Below are 16,374 nucleotides of genomic sequence, written 5' to 3' on the forward strand. Positions count from 1 at the left end.
TCGACTGATTGAGTTATTTCGTCCTTTGACGACATAGGATTAAGTTGCTCATGGGTAAATTTTGTTATATGCAGTTCAAGTAGCTATCGATATATGTAATGATGTTTTATGTGTTATATTTGTTATTCAAGTTTGTATATTATATATATATATATATATATATATATATATATATATATATATATATATATATATATATATGTATGTATGTGTGTGTGTGTGTGTGTGTGTGTGTGTGTGTGTGTGTGTGTGTGTGTGTGTGTTGGGCAAACATGGAGTACAAATAAGTGTGAAAAGATGGGAAGGCTTATCCAGAGTATAATCTTATTCTAAACCACTGGTCGGGTTGCACCACTGCTCGAGTCTATAACTGGCATTTTTTGAGTAACAACACTCAGTTGTTAGTCACGTGTGTTTTTTAATTATTTATTTGTGGTCAGTTGGCATAAGAGACGACGAAGGTATATGGGGCTATAAAGGTTAATCTCAGACTTGTTCCACGGATCTCGTGTACTTGAACTGTCCACGTGCCAGGCTGCAAGTAGGACAGAATTATTTATTTCAGCTCTCCATTTCTCCACTGGTGAGAAGGAATAATTTTATTAGCTTTTGTAACAATTCAAATCTTTTGAAACTTTGATATACTGTTAAACATTTGTTGTTGCTCAAATCTGGGTCGTATAATTTGTATTGTACCATTTGCGTTATTTTAGGGTTTAAGGGTTGTGAAGAAATTTGTAAATAGTGACTGGTTTTGCTCATCACACATTTATTATATATATATATATATATATATATATATATATATATATATATATATATATATATGTGTGTGTGTGTGTGTGTGTGTGTGTGTGTGTGTGTATAGTGTGTGTGTATATATATTCATTCTTGTTTTATTTATCCATTTGTTTATCTGTTTTCACCAAACTCTGTCATGTTCTGTTTATTCATTTTACTTATTTTCACCTAACATATACTTTATTTTCATCGGCATGTGTTACGAAATTTACTAAGTTATTTTGTTTCCATCATATGAGAGAATTCCTTACCTTTGTTGACAGTGTTTTTGTTTATTGATATTGTCCCCTGCCTTTGACTTAATTGTATAAATGACAGACATTTTTCTTTTCATTTAGTCACATTATTATCATTTCCCTCAGTGTTTTTCTTTAGTATTTTTGTTTCCTTCTTTACATGGAGTTTTACCTTTGTTTGCTTTTCTCTCTGGTTTAGTTTGCCTTTTGCTAGATAATCTAATTAGAGTGTTCATGGCGTCTTCTTTTAACTTCCTTATCTAATTTTATCTTGTCTTTCATGTCTCTGTTTGATATGTTCGTGAGGTTTCTCCCTCCCCCTTGTTTTTTTTTTTTTTTTTACTTCCCGAGACGTTGACACCGAGGCTTTAAGGCTAGTCATTGTCAGAAATAATCTTGACTTCTATTTCTGTCGGTGAGGCAATTATAAAATATGATGGAATTATAAAATACTTAGTGTAGTTTCTGACCACGTTGTGGCCATTTCCTCATGTTCCCGGGCAATTCTGTTCCTCAATTAAAAAGATAAAAAATTCTATATCAATATTTGTGCTGACTCTTGAAAGCTCTGCCTATGATGTGGTATACTGGGAATAGTCACTTCTTGGTGACAAAAAGCATAACTCTTATTTCTTTTTTAATGTTTTATTTGGTAGGCTGCAATAATATCCATTTTTTGGTGTGTTGTTGCTGTTGTCATCAGTGTTTCTGCGTTAACGATGATAACTAGAAAAATCTTTTTTAATAACATCAAACTTTATTATGGAGAAGTTAGCTTAAGAAGTAAGCCTTGTAATATAAGAAGACAGGATTAGATCAAAGTAGGTTCTAGAAGTAAACCTTCCTGTATCAGAAGTATTTTGGTCGGACATCTTTTCAATACAAAAATCGATTTAAGTTAAGTTAATCTTCCAAATTAATATATATATATATATATATATATATATATATATATATATATATATATATATATATATATGTGTTTGTGTGTGTGTGTGTGTGTTGTGTTTTATTATATATATATGTTATATAAATATATATAATACATGTATATATATATATATATATATATATATATATATATATATATATATATATATATATATATATATATATATATATATATATATGTGTGTGTGTTTGTAATTATATATATATATGTTATATAAATATATATAATACGTGTATGTATATATATATATATATATATATATATATATATATATATATATATATATATATATATATATATATATATATATATATATATATATATATAGTCTATGAGGTTATGTGTGTAGTGTTTCGTCTTAGTTAAGTTGCTGCATCGCGTTTCTTCTTTTCGTATGTCATAATGATGATGATACAAATATCCCTCTTGATACCTATAATCCTCCGCCTTTGAGGTGTCTACTGACAGGGCAATAAACTTTCGTAAGTTTGAGAAGTAATCGTCCGAATAAATATTTAGACTTCCGTCGTCGCTTCAGGTCTCGAATTGCTCGATCCTCGTCTGTTAAATCTGATCCTATATGAATTTTTAATTCTCTTGATCCTCTTCCTTGTAACTCCCGTCAGGCGACCTGTTCCCACATTTACTCTGTGGAAATTAATTATCCTTGGGTTGCACGATTCAGAAAATTTCTTTCCTTCCTATGGCAGGCTCTGGAATTTTCTTCCTGCTTCGAAATTTTTAAGCTTATTCATATTAGTAAGCCGATTCTTGGCTTCCTCTTCGGACCTGGGATAGAAAAGGTTATTTTCCCGCCCGTCCTAGTGGCCCATGCTCTTAAAAAATAAGAACTGACATTTATTACAAGAAGTCAGCTTCGGTCAGTCTTATCACACAATAAGTTATTTTGGAAATTTTAGCAGGAGGTGTTTTTGGGGGTTATCTTTCCGGTAGAGGTAGTTATTTTTACCCTTCATTTTTCAGGGTTAAGAAGTTATTCTGGAAGTGACTTTTCCTGGGCAATAATTCATTTTTGTTCGTAACCTTTCCTAAAGTTGTTTTGACAGTAAACCCTCCGACAGAAAAGTTATTTTCGCCGAAACCCAGCAAGAGAATTTCCACAAAAGTAGCTTTGGTTTCTGGATAAGCGTTATGTCTGCACTTTCTCGAACGATTGATTACGTAACGAAAGGCTTAGAACCACATCGTCATTATCAAGGCCTTTTTAAAAGCCATGTCGAGTAAACATATTTACTTCTCTTAGCCGCATTTGTTATCAGCTGAGAAACAAACAATGCTGCGTGCGTGGAAGGCATCATGGTTTTGGAGTTGATTTTCTCTCTCTCTCTCTCTCTCTCTCTCTCTCTCTCTCTCTCTCAGCGATCTCGTGAGCTAAAGATGACCTTGCCTTGGGCACTGGGAAGTTCCATGTTCCCTTCCTCACCCACCCTCTGGAAGCTGTTGTGGTCGTGGCGACGACGAAGGGCACATACCAACAGAGCTGCGGTCTCAGAGTTGGGACGAAGAGAAGGCTAGACGAAAAGATGGCTAGGGCCAATGTAATCGAATCTTCTCGCGTGATTATATTGGTGCCTCCCGACGTTGAGAGGTCAGCCTTAAGTCTACGTCCTAAATATTTTATTTGCATTTATTTTGTCGGTATACCGTTTATTGTGTCGTCTGATTTCGCAGGCTCTGTATGGTTATATTAATGTCCATCTCCACCTAATTTGTCAAATTCTAAGACCGTGTTCGAATTCTCATGTTTGCTTTTCTTGGTAAACATTTATGTTGTGTGTTATCTAACAAAAATGTGTTAGAATCTCTCTAATGATTGCATTTCTACCGTTTCATTTTATGGTTTTCCTGAAATAGCCCCTAGAATCTGTATTCAGTGTCTGCTAGTGTTTTATTCGTACTCATCCATAGCGTATGCTCTCTGACCTTAAGTATGTGTACGAAAACGCACATACGGTTTATTAGTACTTTCAAGTTGTTTCTCGTTTGAAAAGGTCCTTTAAAATCGTCTTGCATCGAAGACTGTTCTCGACCTTTTGCATTATTTCTTTGGTTCCCATAATACTGTTTGCAGTTTAGCCCATGAATCTGCGTCGAAACCTTGCCTATGGACCTTATTCATGCTCATTCGTATCATCTGCTGTAGCCTTCAAGTCTGTTCGAATCCTCTCGTATTTTTTTTATTTATTTTTTTTTTTTTAGTACTCTTACCATACAATGCATTTTGACTCGTCTCTCTTGATTTCCTTGATGCCGATCTGTGTTTTATGTGGCCTGGCGAGATGGAGAGCTTGTCCGACGACAAAGATTCCGCGCACACCACCATCCTGACGAAACCATTGCAATAAGGTTTTGTGCGGAATCTCTCCCATTATTACCTTGTGGCTAATCTACAGTATAGTACAGTGTGCGAAGTGTAACCTTAAGTCTGTTATGATCCTCTCTTGTGGTTTGATCAGTGCCCATCAAGATGGTGTATTGTATGGCATCCGTTTCCGGGATTTCTTCACTGTTTTCGAGGCCAGTCCAGACCGGTTTTGATGTTCCAAAGCATTTAGTTGATCTTTTTATGCCCAGTTTTTCATTGTACGTTGCTATGGCTATTACCATTATTGTTCAAACTGCAACTGCAATCAGCTATACTTAACAAGGCTAACTTATAAAAGATGCTTCTACGGCAGTGAACGCTGTAGTGTCTTTCTCCTTTCTTTCGATTTATTTTACGTTTCCACGTCCATGTCATTTCCCTCTCTTCTCTCCTCATTTTGGTATTTTCTTTTAATGCTATTCATATGTTTATCCTTTTAAATCCCAGCGTTTGTTGTTTCGTCTACAACATCTCATTCATCCTTTAATTCTCGTCTTTTTCCCTTCGATCCTATTCTCGCTTCTTCTTCCATTAGATTTTGTATTTTGTATTTGTTTGCTGTACTTAATTTTCTTTTTTTTTTTTTGCATCACTTATTTTTTATCATCTCTCCAATTTATATTTTATTTTTACATTTGGGGTTTCTGCAATATTCATTTGCAAGTTTATGACATACGAACTGTGGATCGTTTTAAGTTAAAGTGAGCCAATTTATTTTACACCTTGTTATGTTATAGTTTTTTTGGCTTATAACTGTTTAGAATTATTCCGTATAAATGTGGTAATACAGAAGTCTTCCTCAAGCTCTGTCGGTATCAGTACCCTGGCATTGTGGCACCAGATCTTTTCTGATCAGTCATTACACGAGATTTGTTTGCATTTCCATATATTTCTTGTCAAGTTTAATCCATACCTCAAACTTCCCCACTTCTCAAGTTTGCGATTGGTTTTCTGGCCTCATTATGTCACATTGCTTCTTTCCCTAAACTGCAAAGGTTTAGTACCACTTTAATTTTTCATTTACGCTTGGTACACAACAGGGACGCGACCTTCGTCTTTTATCAGTGGTTTTCCTTATATTTTTCTTCCTTGTCTCATTTCAGTGCTGCCTTATCTCTGCTCCTTGCCCTTGAAATTCTCCGCTTCTTTTTGAACTCCATTCCATTGCCTGCTTATGTTCACCTTAGAAGAAATCCCTAACTTGCGGCCAGGTCGTTGAGGACTCTTATGTAAATTATTGCGTCTTAGCTTCCTTGGGGATATCAAGGAAGACATTTCGGCGTCTCTCGTTTCGTGTTCTTCAGTGCGTTTGTTCTTTATGCCTTCGTTAGTTACTTTGTTCCTATTTTAGTTTAAAAGTTTTTTCTTATAATTTGCTGTATGCCAAGGGGGCTTTTGTGGGAGATCCCAAGGCATTGTATGTATTATGTATGCACAAAATTTATGTATATATATATATATATATGTGTGTTTGTGTATGGATGTATGTATATATATATTATATTAACTGACCAACCCGGCACTGCCTGGGAAAACCTGAATGACAGCTGATAAACTCTCTCTCTCTCTCTCTCTCTCTCTCTCTCTCTCTCTCTCTCTCTCTCTCTCTCTCTCTCTCTCTCTCTCTCCTGTTAAGATAGTTGCTTCAGTTATATTGCCTAGCATTTTTGACATTGCATATTCCACCTCTTCTCATCCCCCATTCCTACTGGGGCTAAACTTGCACTTAAAAGACATCAGGAGTGTCACTATTTATCTGAGGGACCTCGAAAACTATGGATTAGACACTAATATCTGTCATTTTTGGTTATTTTTACATGTCATCCCCTTCCCACCCCTTCTCACCACGCCTTTCCTATCGGGGCTGAACTTGGACTTAAAGGGCATTGGGAGTGTCACATTCATCCCAGCAACCTCAAAAACTATGAAATAGACACTGATATATGTCATTTTCGGTTATTTTTATGTCATCCCTTTCTCACCCCCTTCCTATCTGGGGTAAACTTGGACTTAAAGGACATCAGGAGGGTCACTGTTTATCTCAGCGACCTCTAAAACTATGGATTAGACATTAATATCTGTCATTTTCGGTTATTTTTACATGTCACCCCCTTCCCACGCCTCCTCACCCGGCTTCCTATTGGGGCTGAGCTTGGGCTTAAAGGGCATCGGGGGAGTGTCACTATTCATTTCAGCAACCTCAAAAACTATGGATTAGACACTTAATATCTGTCATTTTCGGTTATGTTTACATGTCACCCCCTTCCACCCCCTTCTCACCCCCCTGTTCCTATCGGGGCTGAACTTGTACTTAGATGGCGTCGGGAGTGTCACTATTCATCTCAACGACCTCGAAAGCTATGGATTAGACACTAATACCTGTTGTTTTCTGTTATTTTTACATGTCTTACCCCAACAGTATTCTTTTCCAGAGAGTAAGTCATATGCATACCAAGTTTGGTTGAAATTGCTCAATGCGTTTCAGAGTTATTCTGGCACATACACATTCATGCATACACACATACATCCATTTTTATATATATAGATATGTATGAATGTATATATGTATGTACACATACATACTGTATATAGATTTATAAACGTTGTAGCCTGACTAAAACTTAATGCCTTGGTATCTCACATGAAGCACCACAGCAGATCAGTTGAAAAGAAACCTTCGAATTAGCTAGGAAAGTAACGAAGAAACTAGCGAAGGGTTGAAGACCACACAACGAAGGACATAGCACGTTGATGTGTCATTTTTCATATACTCAATCACATATACTTGACGGCGATCATCGGTGTATCTAATATATGTGAAAGTCATGAGAGAAATCATATACAGCGTGTGCATATACTTGTAAACAAAGCAGAATGTTTGTCTTCTGAAGAGCACTAAGTGAATAGAAAAGTAATAAATGTACAAGGTGGAAGAACGAGGATTCCATCTCTGTAATCTCTGTTGGGGAATTGGCCTTTACCCTTCCATGATCTTTGGGCTTAGAGCTTTGTCGTCTCTTTCAGAACAGAAAAGTATAAAGTAATAAACAGAAGATTGACAAACATGAGGGAAATAGATAGATAAAAAGACACAGGAAGAAGAAGAGAAATGGAGATGGATTTGTTGAAGAAAATTAAGCGGGAAATTGTTAGAGTTTGGTCATTGTTCACGGTCTTCGCCTCTCCTCTTTCCCCTCCTCCTCTCGTTCTGTAAGAGTTAGGGAAGGAGTCCCTTGTGTCACTTCCTTCTCTCACCTCTTTCTCTTCCTTTTATTTCATTTTTCCCCTTTTCTTTCAAGAGTTGGCTGAAACTTGTAATCCTTGTTCCTCACTAAGAGTAAGGTGAGAAGTCGCAACCCTTGTTCCTCACTAAGAGTAAGGTGAGAAGTCGCAACCCTTGTTCCTCACTAAGAGTAAGGTGAGAAGTTGCAATCTTTGTTCCTCACTAAGAGTTAGGTGAGAAGTCGTAGTCCTTGTTCCTCACACAGGGTAAGGTGAGAAGTCGCAATCCTTGTTCCTCATTAAGAGTACGGTGAGAAGTCGCAATCCTTGTTCCTCACTAAGAGTAAGGTGAGAAGTCGCAATCCTTGTTCCTCACTAGGAGTAAGGTGAGAAGCCGCAATCTTTGTTCTCCACTAAGAGTAAGGTGAGAAGTCGCAATCTTTGTTCTTCACTAAGAGTAAGGTGAGAAGTCGCAATCTTTGTTCTTCACTAAGAGTAAGGTGAGAAGTCGCAATCTTTGTTCTTCACTAAGAGTAAGGTGAGAAGTCGCTTGTACCAACTCCTCCCCCACCCAATCCACCTCCATCCTCCAGGACCTCCCGCCTCCCCCTCTCTCTAAGAGTCGGATGAGAAGTCACTTGCATTCTTCTGCCTTTTCTGCTCTCTAAGAGCGGGTAAGAATCCAATCACTCCTTGTCCTACCCCATTTCTTCCTCGTCCCGGAGTCTCTTTCCCCTTTTCTTCACCATTTAGGACTGTGACTCATTCCCCGAGTCTCTTACCCCTTTTCTTCACTTCCTCCGTGAGTCAGGTGAGGCGTCACTTCTGTATCCTCAAGTTATGTTGCCTTTCTTCTCCGTAGGAGTCAGGTGAGAGAGACGTCGCTCGTGGCCCCTCAAGGTCACCAGACGTCACCTTCAACCCGCGTTTCGGGAGGTCTTGCATGTCGTCTGAAACGTAGCCAAAGGATGTTAGAATAAACAAAGTACAGATCGAAAGGAAGATGGAGTGGGATAGGATAAAATAAAGGAAGAAAAATATAAAGGAAGGAGAAGATGATAGCACGGACTTTGGTAACAGGAAGACCCGTGGGAGAGGAGAAAGGAACAAAAAATTCGGAGAATTGGAATTGTATTAAAAAAAAATCTTAGCAGAACTTATATTATAATGATAGATAGAGCACGACGAAAATGAGGAAGAAAAAGAAAGAAGTAGGCTAATTAGAAATATGAAACGTGATGTAATAAAAGAATAAATGTAATTATACGTAACTGAAGGATTACAGAACTGGCAGGATGAATGCCAGGAAAAAGAAAGCTAGGAGAAGTATATTAAAAAGAAAACCTAAAGCTATTTACATTATTGGGTAAATGATGATGAGAAGACAGAATGAAGGCAAAGAGAAACGGCGAAGTTAAGAACAGAGGGAAACTGAAAAGAGGCTAGAAAGAAATAAGATAAATTGGAGAGGAAAATGGGAATTATCACGACATAATGGAGACATGCAAAAGATGGGAGGAAATAGAAAATTGGAAATTAGAAGGGACTAGGAAGGGTTAACTGGAATAATAAGAAAGGAAAGACAACTCCACCAAAAATAACTGGGAGAACTGACAGGGGAAGAGATAACAGCAGTACATAAGGAAGAGAAGCGAGTAAATATATGGAAACGAAAGGAGGAGAGAAAGGACAGGAAGAGATGTTGAGGTTACCCGTGAAGAAGGTTATTCTGTACTCAAACAGGGAGAGATTGTAAAGAAGAGAGAAGGAAAATAAACGATAAATTTAGTATAATAAACAGATAGTAATTTGAAGAAATAAAAGCAACAAATAGAAGAGGAAGTTAAGAAAGGTAGAGGAAGATAGGAATAAATAGGTACGGAGAAGAAAATGACAGGTATAAAAAATAAGAGAAAAAAGACACGAGGAAGTAAGGAAATTAAGTTGAAAAGGAAATGAGGACAGAAGTCATCAGGAAATACCGAAAGAGAAGATGTGAGTAAATGGGGAAGATGTACAGAAGCGGGAACGTTAGAATAGATAGGTAAGATCAAAAAGAAAATAAACTGCAGAACTGAACATCATATAGACAACAATTGTAAATAAAAAAAAAAGGAAGTTAAAGCGGGGTCAGAAAGACGACAAAAGCCGGATTTATTTCATTGATTTGCATTTCGTGTGTTAGGCCGTATTTGCATTTTCGTTATTAACACAACCCCCATTATACACGCAAATTTAATAGTCCCTCCCTCCCGTCCCTCTCCCTCCCTCTCTCTCTCTCTCTCTCTCTCTCTCTCTCTCTCTCTCTTTTTAATTTGAAGTTGGTTTCTTGAAGGTTAATTTAGTTCCGGTCGTGACGGGACAGAATTTTGTCTTTGGTGCGTGTGTTTTTAAGCTATCTTGAAACAACAGTTTTTTTTTACCTTACAGTCCAAATCTCACACTTCCTCTTTCTCTTTCTTTTTGCAGTCAGTACCTGCATACATACATACATATATATATATATATATATATATATATATATATATATATATATATATATATATATATATGTGTGTGTGTGTGTGTGTGTGTGTGTGTACACATATATATGAATGACTATCTATGTGTGTGTATATATATATATATATATATATATATATATATATATATATATATATATATATATATATATATATATATATATATAATGTATACAGTATATATATATTTAGAATGTGTATTACGTATGTATGTAATCCTTACCCCTTTATTTCCTTGTTTCTTTTTCATACACATAACCACGCGGTGGGTGTTGATTCTGTGCATGAAAGACAGAGAAGGATAAACGTGAAACCAACATTGAATTTCTCTCAGAATTTGTGGAGGCCGTATTTACGCGGAGCAAGAAGGACGTCGCGCTTTTGCAGACCGTTGCACAACCTCAAACAAGAAGGATATTTGGCCTGCCTGTCCTGGTGGCCGTTTTTAAGTTTCATTTTCATTTCTATTCTCTTTATGCTCTTTGCTTTTTTTATTTCGATTTTACGTATCCGGTTGGCCAGGCTTGGATAAATAATCTTCACAGGGATTTCCATTTCGTCATTTACCTTTTAATTTCATTTTTCTTCTGTAAGTTTTTTGCTTTCATTCCCGGTTACTTACCTACTATTAATTTTGTTATTATCATAATCTTCGTTATTATCGTAACTGTATTACAATATGTGATTGTCATACAGTTGCTGTTGTTTGTGCTCATATTCATTATCTTGTTGATGTGTTTTTGATGTTCTTTGTGTTCTTTTAGCTTTTATCATTATCGTTGGTAGCAACAGTAGCTGTAATAATTGTGTGAAGAGTACTTAATTATCTCTTATACACCTTTCCTTATTTTACTCATCGTGAATAGACGATCACGTGTAAACGCATACACAGTGGATTCATACAGTCATATTCATATTCATTCACGATAAGTAAAAAGGAGCTTAACATATAAGCAAAGGATGAGTTGGACACCAGAGGTGAAACAGAAAAGGGCTTTGAGGCGAAGAAAGTTTGTGAAATAATGATCGCGATCGATGAACCTCTCTCATTATTGTGGATTTCCTGTGTTTTCGTGGATACGGTGGATATGACGGACGGCTGGTTAGAAATACCCGGAAGAAAACAAATTTAGACGTCAAATACTTTTATTAAAACACATTTATTTGAAAATTAGCATTGTGTGATTGTTTTTAGCTTATGTTTGTCATCAGGATTTACAATCCCTTTGTGGAAGTACCGAGCATAAGGGTCAGCCATGTTGGTTATCCTTCGCACCGTTCATTCTTAGCCTGTGGATTTCTCTCTTACCATTTATTCCTCGAAGCATTTAACAAATTTCATGTACTTTGTATTTCATCTCCTATTGTACGAGCTGGGTTTTCATTACTAGGAAGCTCGTAAACGCATGTAATCTTGCAGAGCCGGAAGAATGATATATTATTATATATATATATATATATATATATATATATATATATATATATATATATATATATATATATATATATATATATATATTAGACTGGCCATCCCATTGCCTTTGCACCAAGGAGTAATACAAGGATATTTACTCCATCAAGGAAGTAACAACTTAACTGAAAATGTGTAAAAGTGTGTGAGGTTTCAAGAGGTGAAAAGAAACACCTGGAGGCACTATTGTAAAATGTATTCCGTGATATCTCCAATGTTCTCAGGAAACATATTTTTACAGGAATATTTAAAAAGTTTAGGTGCATTCTACTGAATTCTGCGATGTTTTCGTAAATACTCAGAAATTCCCTGCTATATTTTGGAATGTTATCATTCGCTTTTATAAATATTCTCTTGGAATATTTAGCACAGTCATCATTAATGGGATGAATTTGTCAGTATTCTTATATGATTGTATGAAATTAATCCCAAAAACTTTTTCCTAATATAACGCTTACGATTTGATAGTATCTTTAAAAAGAATTGGGATTTGCTATTCCTCCTAGAAATATCTAGGGAGATTTCAAATTACCAGTATTCTATGCCATTCATGTGTGACGTGAAAAAATTTCTCGAAGATTAGAGACACTTGCCATCATATTTCCTGCTTAGTTACACTAGAGAGATAATTACGTACTTAATCATTTGAAATCGAGAGGTAATATTGTAATACGTACAATATATACAGGCCTCACCTAGTCATTAAGCTCCATTTTTATAATTGCTGATAAATACAATTCTTATGAATATTCATGGAGAAATGAGGCAACTTCTTACTATAAGATCCCATAACGAAAAATTGAGTTTATTGAAATTACGAAGTAATGAGGAAATATGCAAATAATTGCAGTCTTTACATTGACAAATGACGCTTCCCACAAAGGAAGGTTATTGTCGTTTGTACCTTGATAAGAAAATGCTCTGTCATAGGGTCGTACAGAATTTCTCTTGAGAATTTATTAAAGGTTAGAAGTATTGGAGAGCTTGGCATTGGAGCAGTGTAATGCTGGAAAGACACGTCTTTCAATACAAGATTGTTTGTCTCAGAGGACGAATGACCATATATGCTGTCAAGCGACTGCGGCTCGAGAATTTACTAACAGTGCTGTTCACTCCTTTGCTTGAGTTTTATTATTTATATGTTTACAGTTGCGACATTTTTTATGTACATATGTAATTGTTTCACCTATTTGTACAAATATTGACATATTAATTTTTTAAAATACATAATTTTCTTATGACATATTAATATACTTTTTGCTTTTCAGATTCTCATCCCCTTTGACGCACTCTTCATCGGTCTCAAGATCGTGCCAGAGCCGCCCTCCATTACTGCTCCGTCGAACCCACTGATCTCCTTCGCATCAAAGCGGTCGCCTCAGACCACAATGTTATAACAGATCAACACTGACCAAACCAGCACGTTTCTCGGAACATTCAAGTTCATCGTCATTTAGTCTCATAGTATATAAACAAGATCAGAGATGGGTGGCGCTATTGGAATGTGGGCGCGACAGGTACTGCTAGCCGTTTTGGGCGTGTGGGCGCTAACGTCCGCCAAGCTGGTTTACGTCGAGGAGAATCTGCCCCTGCCCGTATGTGGTTGCTGTGTTTGTTTTTCTGTTTACTCGATAGCTTTTTTTTTTTTTTTTTTTTTTTTTTTTTTGCTAACTGACGTTGTAAGAGAATTCAGGATATTTGTTTTTAATTATTGTTATATGTTTTATATTTAGTCATTCTTTTCAGAGAATTTATTTCATAATGTTATATTTCATTTCGACACTTGTCACAACTGAAAATGTTTATGTAATGAATGTTATTACTTAGAAACGTTTTATTAGGATGCTTATGTTTTCCGACTAGTGATTTTAACAGATTTGAAGTATTTCATTTTTAGTTATTCTTTTACTTATGACATTTGTTCGAACTAGCGTGTTCTTTTAAATGTCAGCCCCCAGTAATGTCGCAAGATATTTTTTATATCAAGCACTACACTAGATGTATTAAGTAAAAAGCCCGTTCAGGATTCGAATCTGGGCTTTTGATTCAGAAACACCATAAACAGTCGACCTGGATAGTTTGGCAGAGACACTTACCACTTGGGGGTTGAGTTATTCCGAAAATAAGTTGAACTGGGTACTAAACAATGTTTGTGGCTTATTATTTGTATAATTATATATATATATATATATATATATATATATATATATATATATATATATATATATATATATATATATATGTATTATATATATCACATTTGATCATTTTGCTTACTTAGCCCTGACATTTAGGTTGATGCATGTAAGTGAGCTTCTGATTATTTAGTATTTAAAGTTTTTATTAATTATGCAGTCAACTCTTTGGTCTGGCCGATTGTAAGTTGAGCTGTTTTTATTTTAACACTTCATATTCTTTCAGTAATAAAATATTTTATAGCTTCTGAGATCACCATTAATGGCATGTGCGATTCTGTTATCATTTTTCGTGAAAGAACTGGCTGGATCTGATTTTGCTCATTTATTTTATCCAGATATATCTTTATGGTTGTCTTTCATAGCATATTAAAAAACGAAGTGCCGCGTCAAAATGGGATGATGACAGTAATAGAATAGAAATGGAGCAGAGAAGAGGCGCAGTGCGGTGAAAGGGTCACAGAGTCCTTGTTGGTCCCGCTTCAGGAAGTCGGAGTAGTGATTCTTACGGGTCCTCTTTTTTTGTTACTTTGCTCTACCCAATATTTGCAGTAGTGTTTCTTATATGGCCTCCAGTTCTGTCACTCAATATTTGTTGCGTTTCTTAGATATCCTCTATTATTCTGCCTAATATTTGCAGTTGAAAAGCTTTACAGTTCTTTCGTAATGCCCATTAAGGGGAGAAATCGTGCCCTAAATGCAGAATCCTTATATTTACTATAGTTTTTGCTCCCAGTATTGTGAGGGAAGGGAAAAAATACGGTGAAAGGGTTCTTGGAGCCTTGTGGGACACTGAGAGTGAATTTACCTATAATGCCATCTGCACCAGGCTACTAAGGCTTGTTGCAATTTTCAGTAATTTAATTAACGGTAACATTGCGCTCCGACCTTCTCTTTTATTCAGCCTATTAATTCAAATAGTTAATTTGACCTGTTTTTGGTGTCTCTTTGATAAGATCTTAATTTCCGTTTTCCATCTTTTAAGAATTAAGAAAAAATGCTCTTAAAGTCTCTCTTATTTTCTCTTAGTGTTATCTTTGTTTTCTCACGAAGAAACATTTTCATTATTAAATTGAAATATTTTTCCCAGATATAACATTTTATATTTCGTATTGAAATTGTTTTGCTTTGCTAATTAGTGACTTATTTTCTGCTGCAGCATGAAAATTTTTTTTTCTCTTAAGGGTATTTTATTTTTCTTGTGAAATTTATTTCACATTAAAGCTCTCCAATACCTCTTCAAAATTGCCGTATATATTTCATAATTGAAATCTATTATATGTCAGAATTATTAAAAAGATATCCTTATACTTCTTATTTTTCGCTATTACCTTTAAGAAAAACTCTCAATCATCAATCTTATTTTCCCGTTTTTCTGTTGTTAAAATTCTGTTATTTTCTCCTATTGTAGTTTTTCTGTCCACTGTAATTGAAAGTTTCTTGTTCGCTGGTATGTCATCCTTGTCGTGTCTTCCTTTTAGGATCTTGACTTTCGTCATTAAAGTTTCCTGTTTATATATTTTCATCATCTAAATCTTCTTATGGTGTAAACTGAACTCGTCGTATTTTCTGTAATGAAAAATCTCATTTCATATGGATTATATACTCTTCAATTTGCTTTGCTAACATTAATTTCCTTGTTTTATTTAATAATTACTATATTTTGGTTTTTAACATAATTTCCTATTGTCTTTGTAAACAAAAAATATGTTGTCTCTTTTATATAAGACTTCTTGTGTTTTCTTTAATCAATTTTCTCCCATTTCATTTATCAGCATTTATAATTTCGACATGTGTGTGATCTTGTTTCCTTTGTCAACAAAAAGTAAAATACTTTACTCCGTTTAATGGAATTTTTAATTTCTTTACCATCAAAATATTTGTTATTTTCTGTAATTGAGAATTCTTGTATTCTCTCTTTCCGGTGTGAAGGGCGAAGAAGCGCCTCCCGGATCTCCCTGGCCACTGCCGAAATCCTGGAGCCCTTCCTTGGAGCAGCTGACGATAAATCCGGCCAGTTTCGAAATACTGCCGAATCTCACCGGGTGTGACATCATCGACGCGGCAGTGCACAGGTAACATCAGCTTGTACGGGGTGTGCTTCATGTGACTGTTTTACCTCTGGTAGCAGAGCTATTTTTGTTCTTTCTACGTGGAAAGAAAACAGCATTCAGTATAGAGCTGGACGCTTCCGGGCTTAATTCTGACCCATTGCCACTCACCCCAAGCACCTAATGACTGTTACATAGTTCAGTAACAGAAGGTGTTTCTTACAATGCTGCCCTCGTCTCTTATCCGAGTTTGGGACCAGCAAGAGCATATTTTCATGGAAAAGTTTACGTCTTATGTTCAGCAAATTTTCTACATTTGGGTATTGCATTTCTTGAAATAACTCGTACATTCTAACTTATATAAGCGTTGTCGCCGTTCGAATGCATCAATTTTAAGAGTTAATCCTTCATAAAAAATAAATAATGTGAAATCGAATTCATTCTAAATTCTTTACAGGTTGATTTTGAATTTCTACTGTAAGTTTGTAATTTTATTATAATTAAATATGACGTGCCATTACCGTAGATTATTATTATT

General features: G+C 35.6%; 1 protein-coding gene across 3 annotated transcripts in view; it reads left to right on the forward strand.

The window, feature by feature from the left end:
- LOC136844867 (beta-hexosaminidase subunit beta-like) overlaps positions 1-16,374 on the forward strand; it is a 167,879-nt gene that overhangs the window by 135,200 nt on the left and 16,305 nt on the right. For all 3 annotated transcript variants that reach the window (XM_067114127.1, XM_067114125.1, XM_067114126.1), the window contains exons 2-3: positions 12,859-13,185; positions 15,718-15,860. In XM_067114127.1, coding sequence (XP_066970228.1) covers positions 13,075-13,185; positions 15,718-15,860 — 254 coding nt within the window. In that variant the 5' untranslated portion in view covers positions 12,859-13,074. The remainder of the gene's footprint in view (positions 1-12,858; positions 13,186-15,717; positions 15,861-16,374) is intronic.

Source organism: Macrobrachium rosenbergii, chromosome 13 (assembly GCF_040412425.1).
Source record: "Macrobrachium rosenbergii isolate ZJJX-2024 chromosome 13, ASM4041242v1, whole genome shotgun sequence".
In the NCBI taxonomy this organism is placed as follows: domain Eukaryota; kingdom Metazoa; phylum Arthropoda; class Malacostraca; order Decapoda; family Palaemonidae; genus Macrobrachium; species Macrobrachium rosenbergii.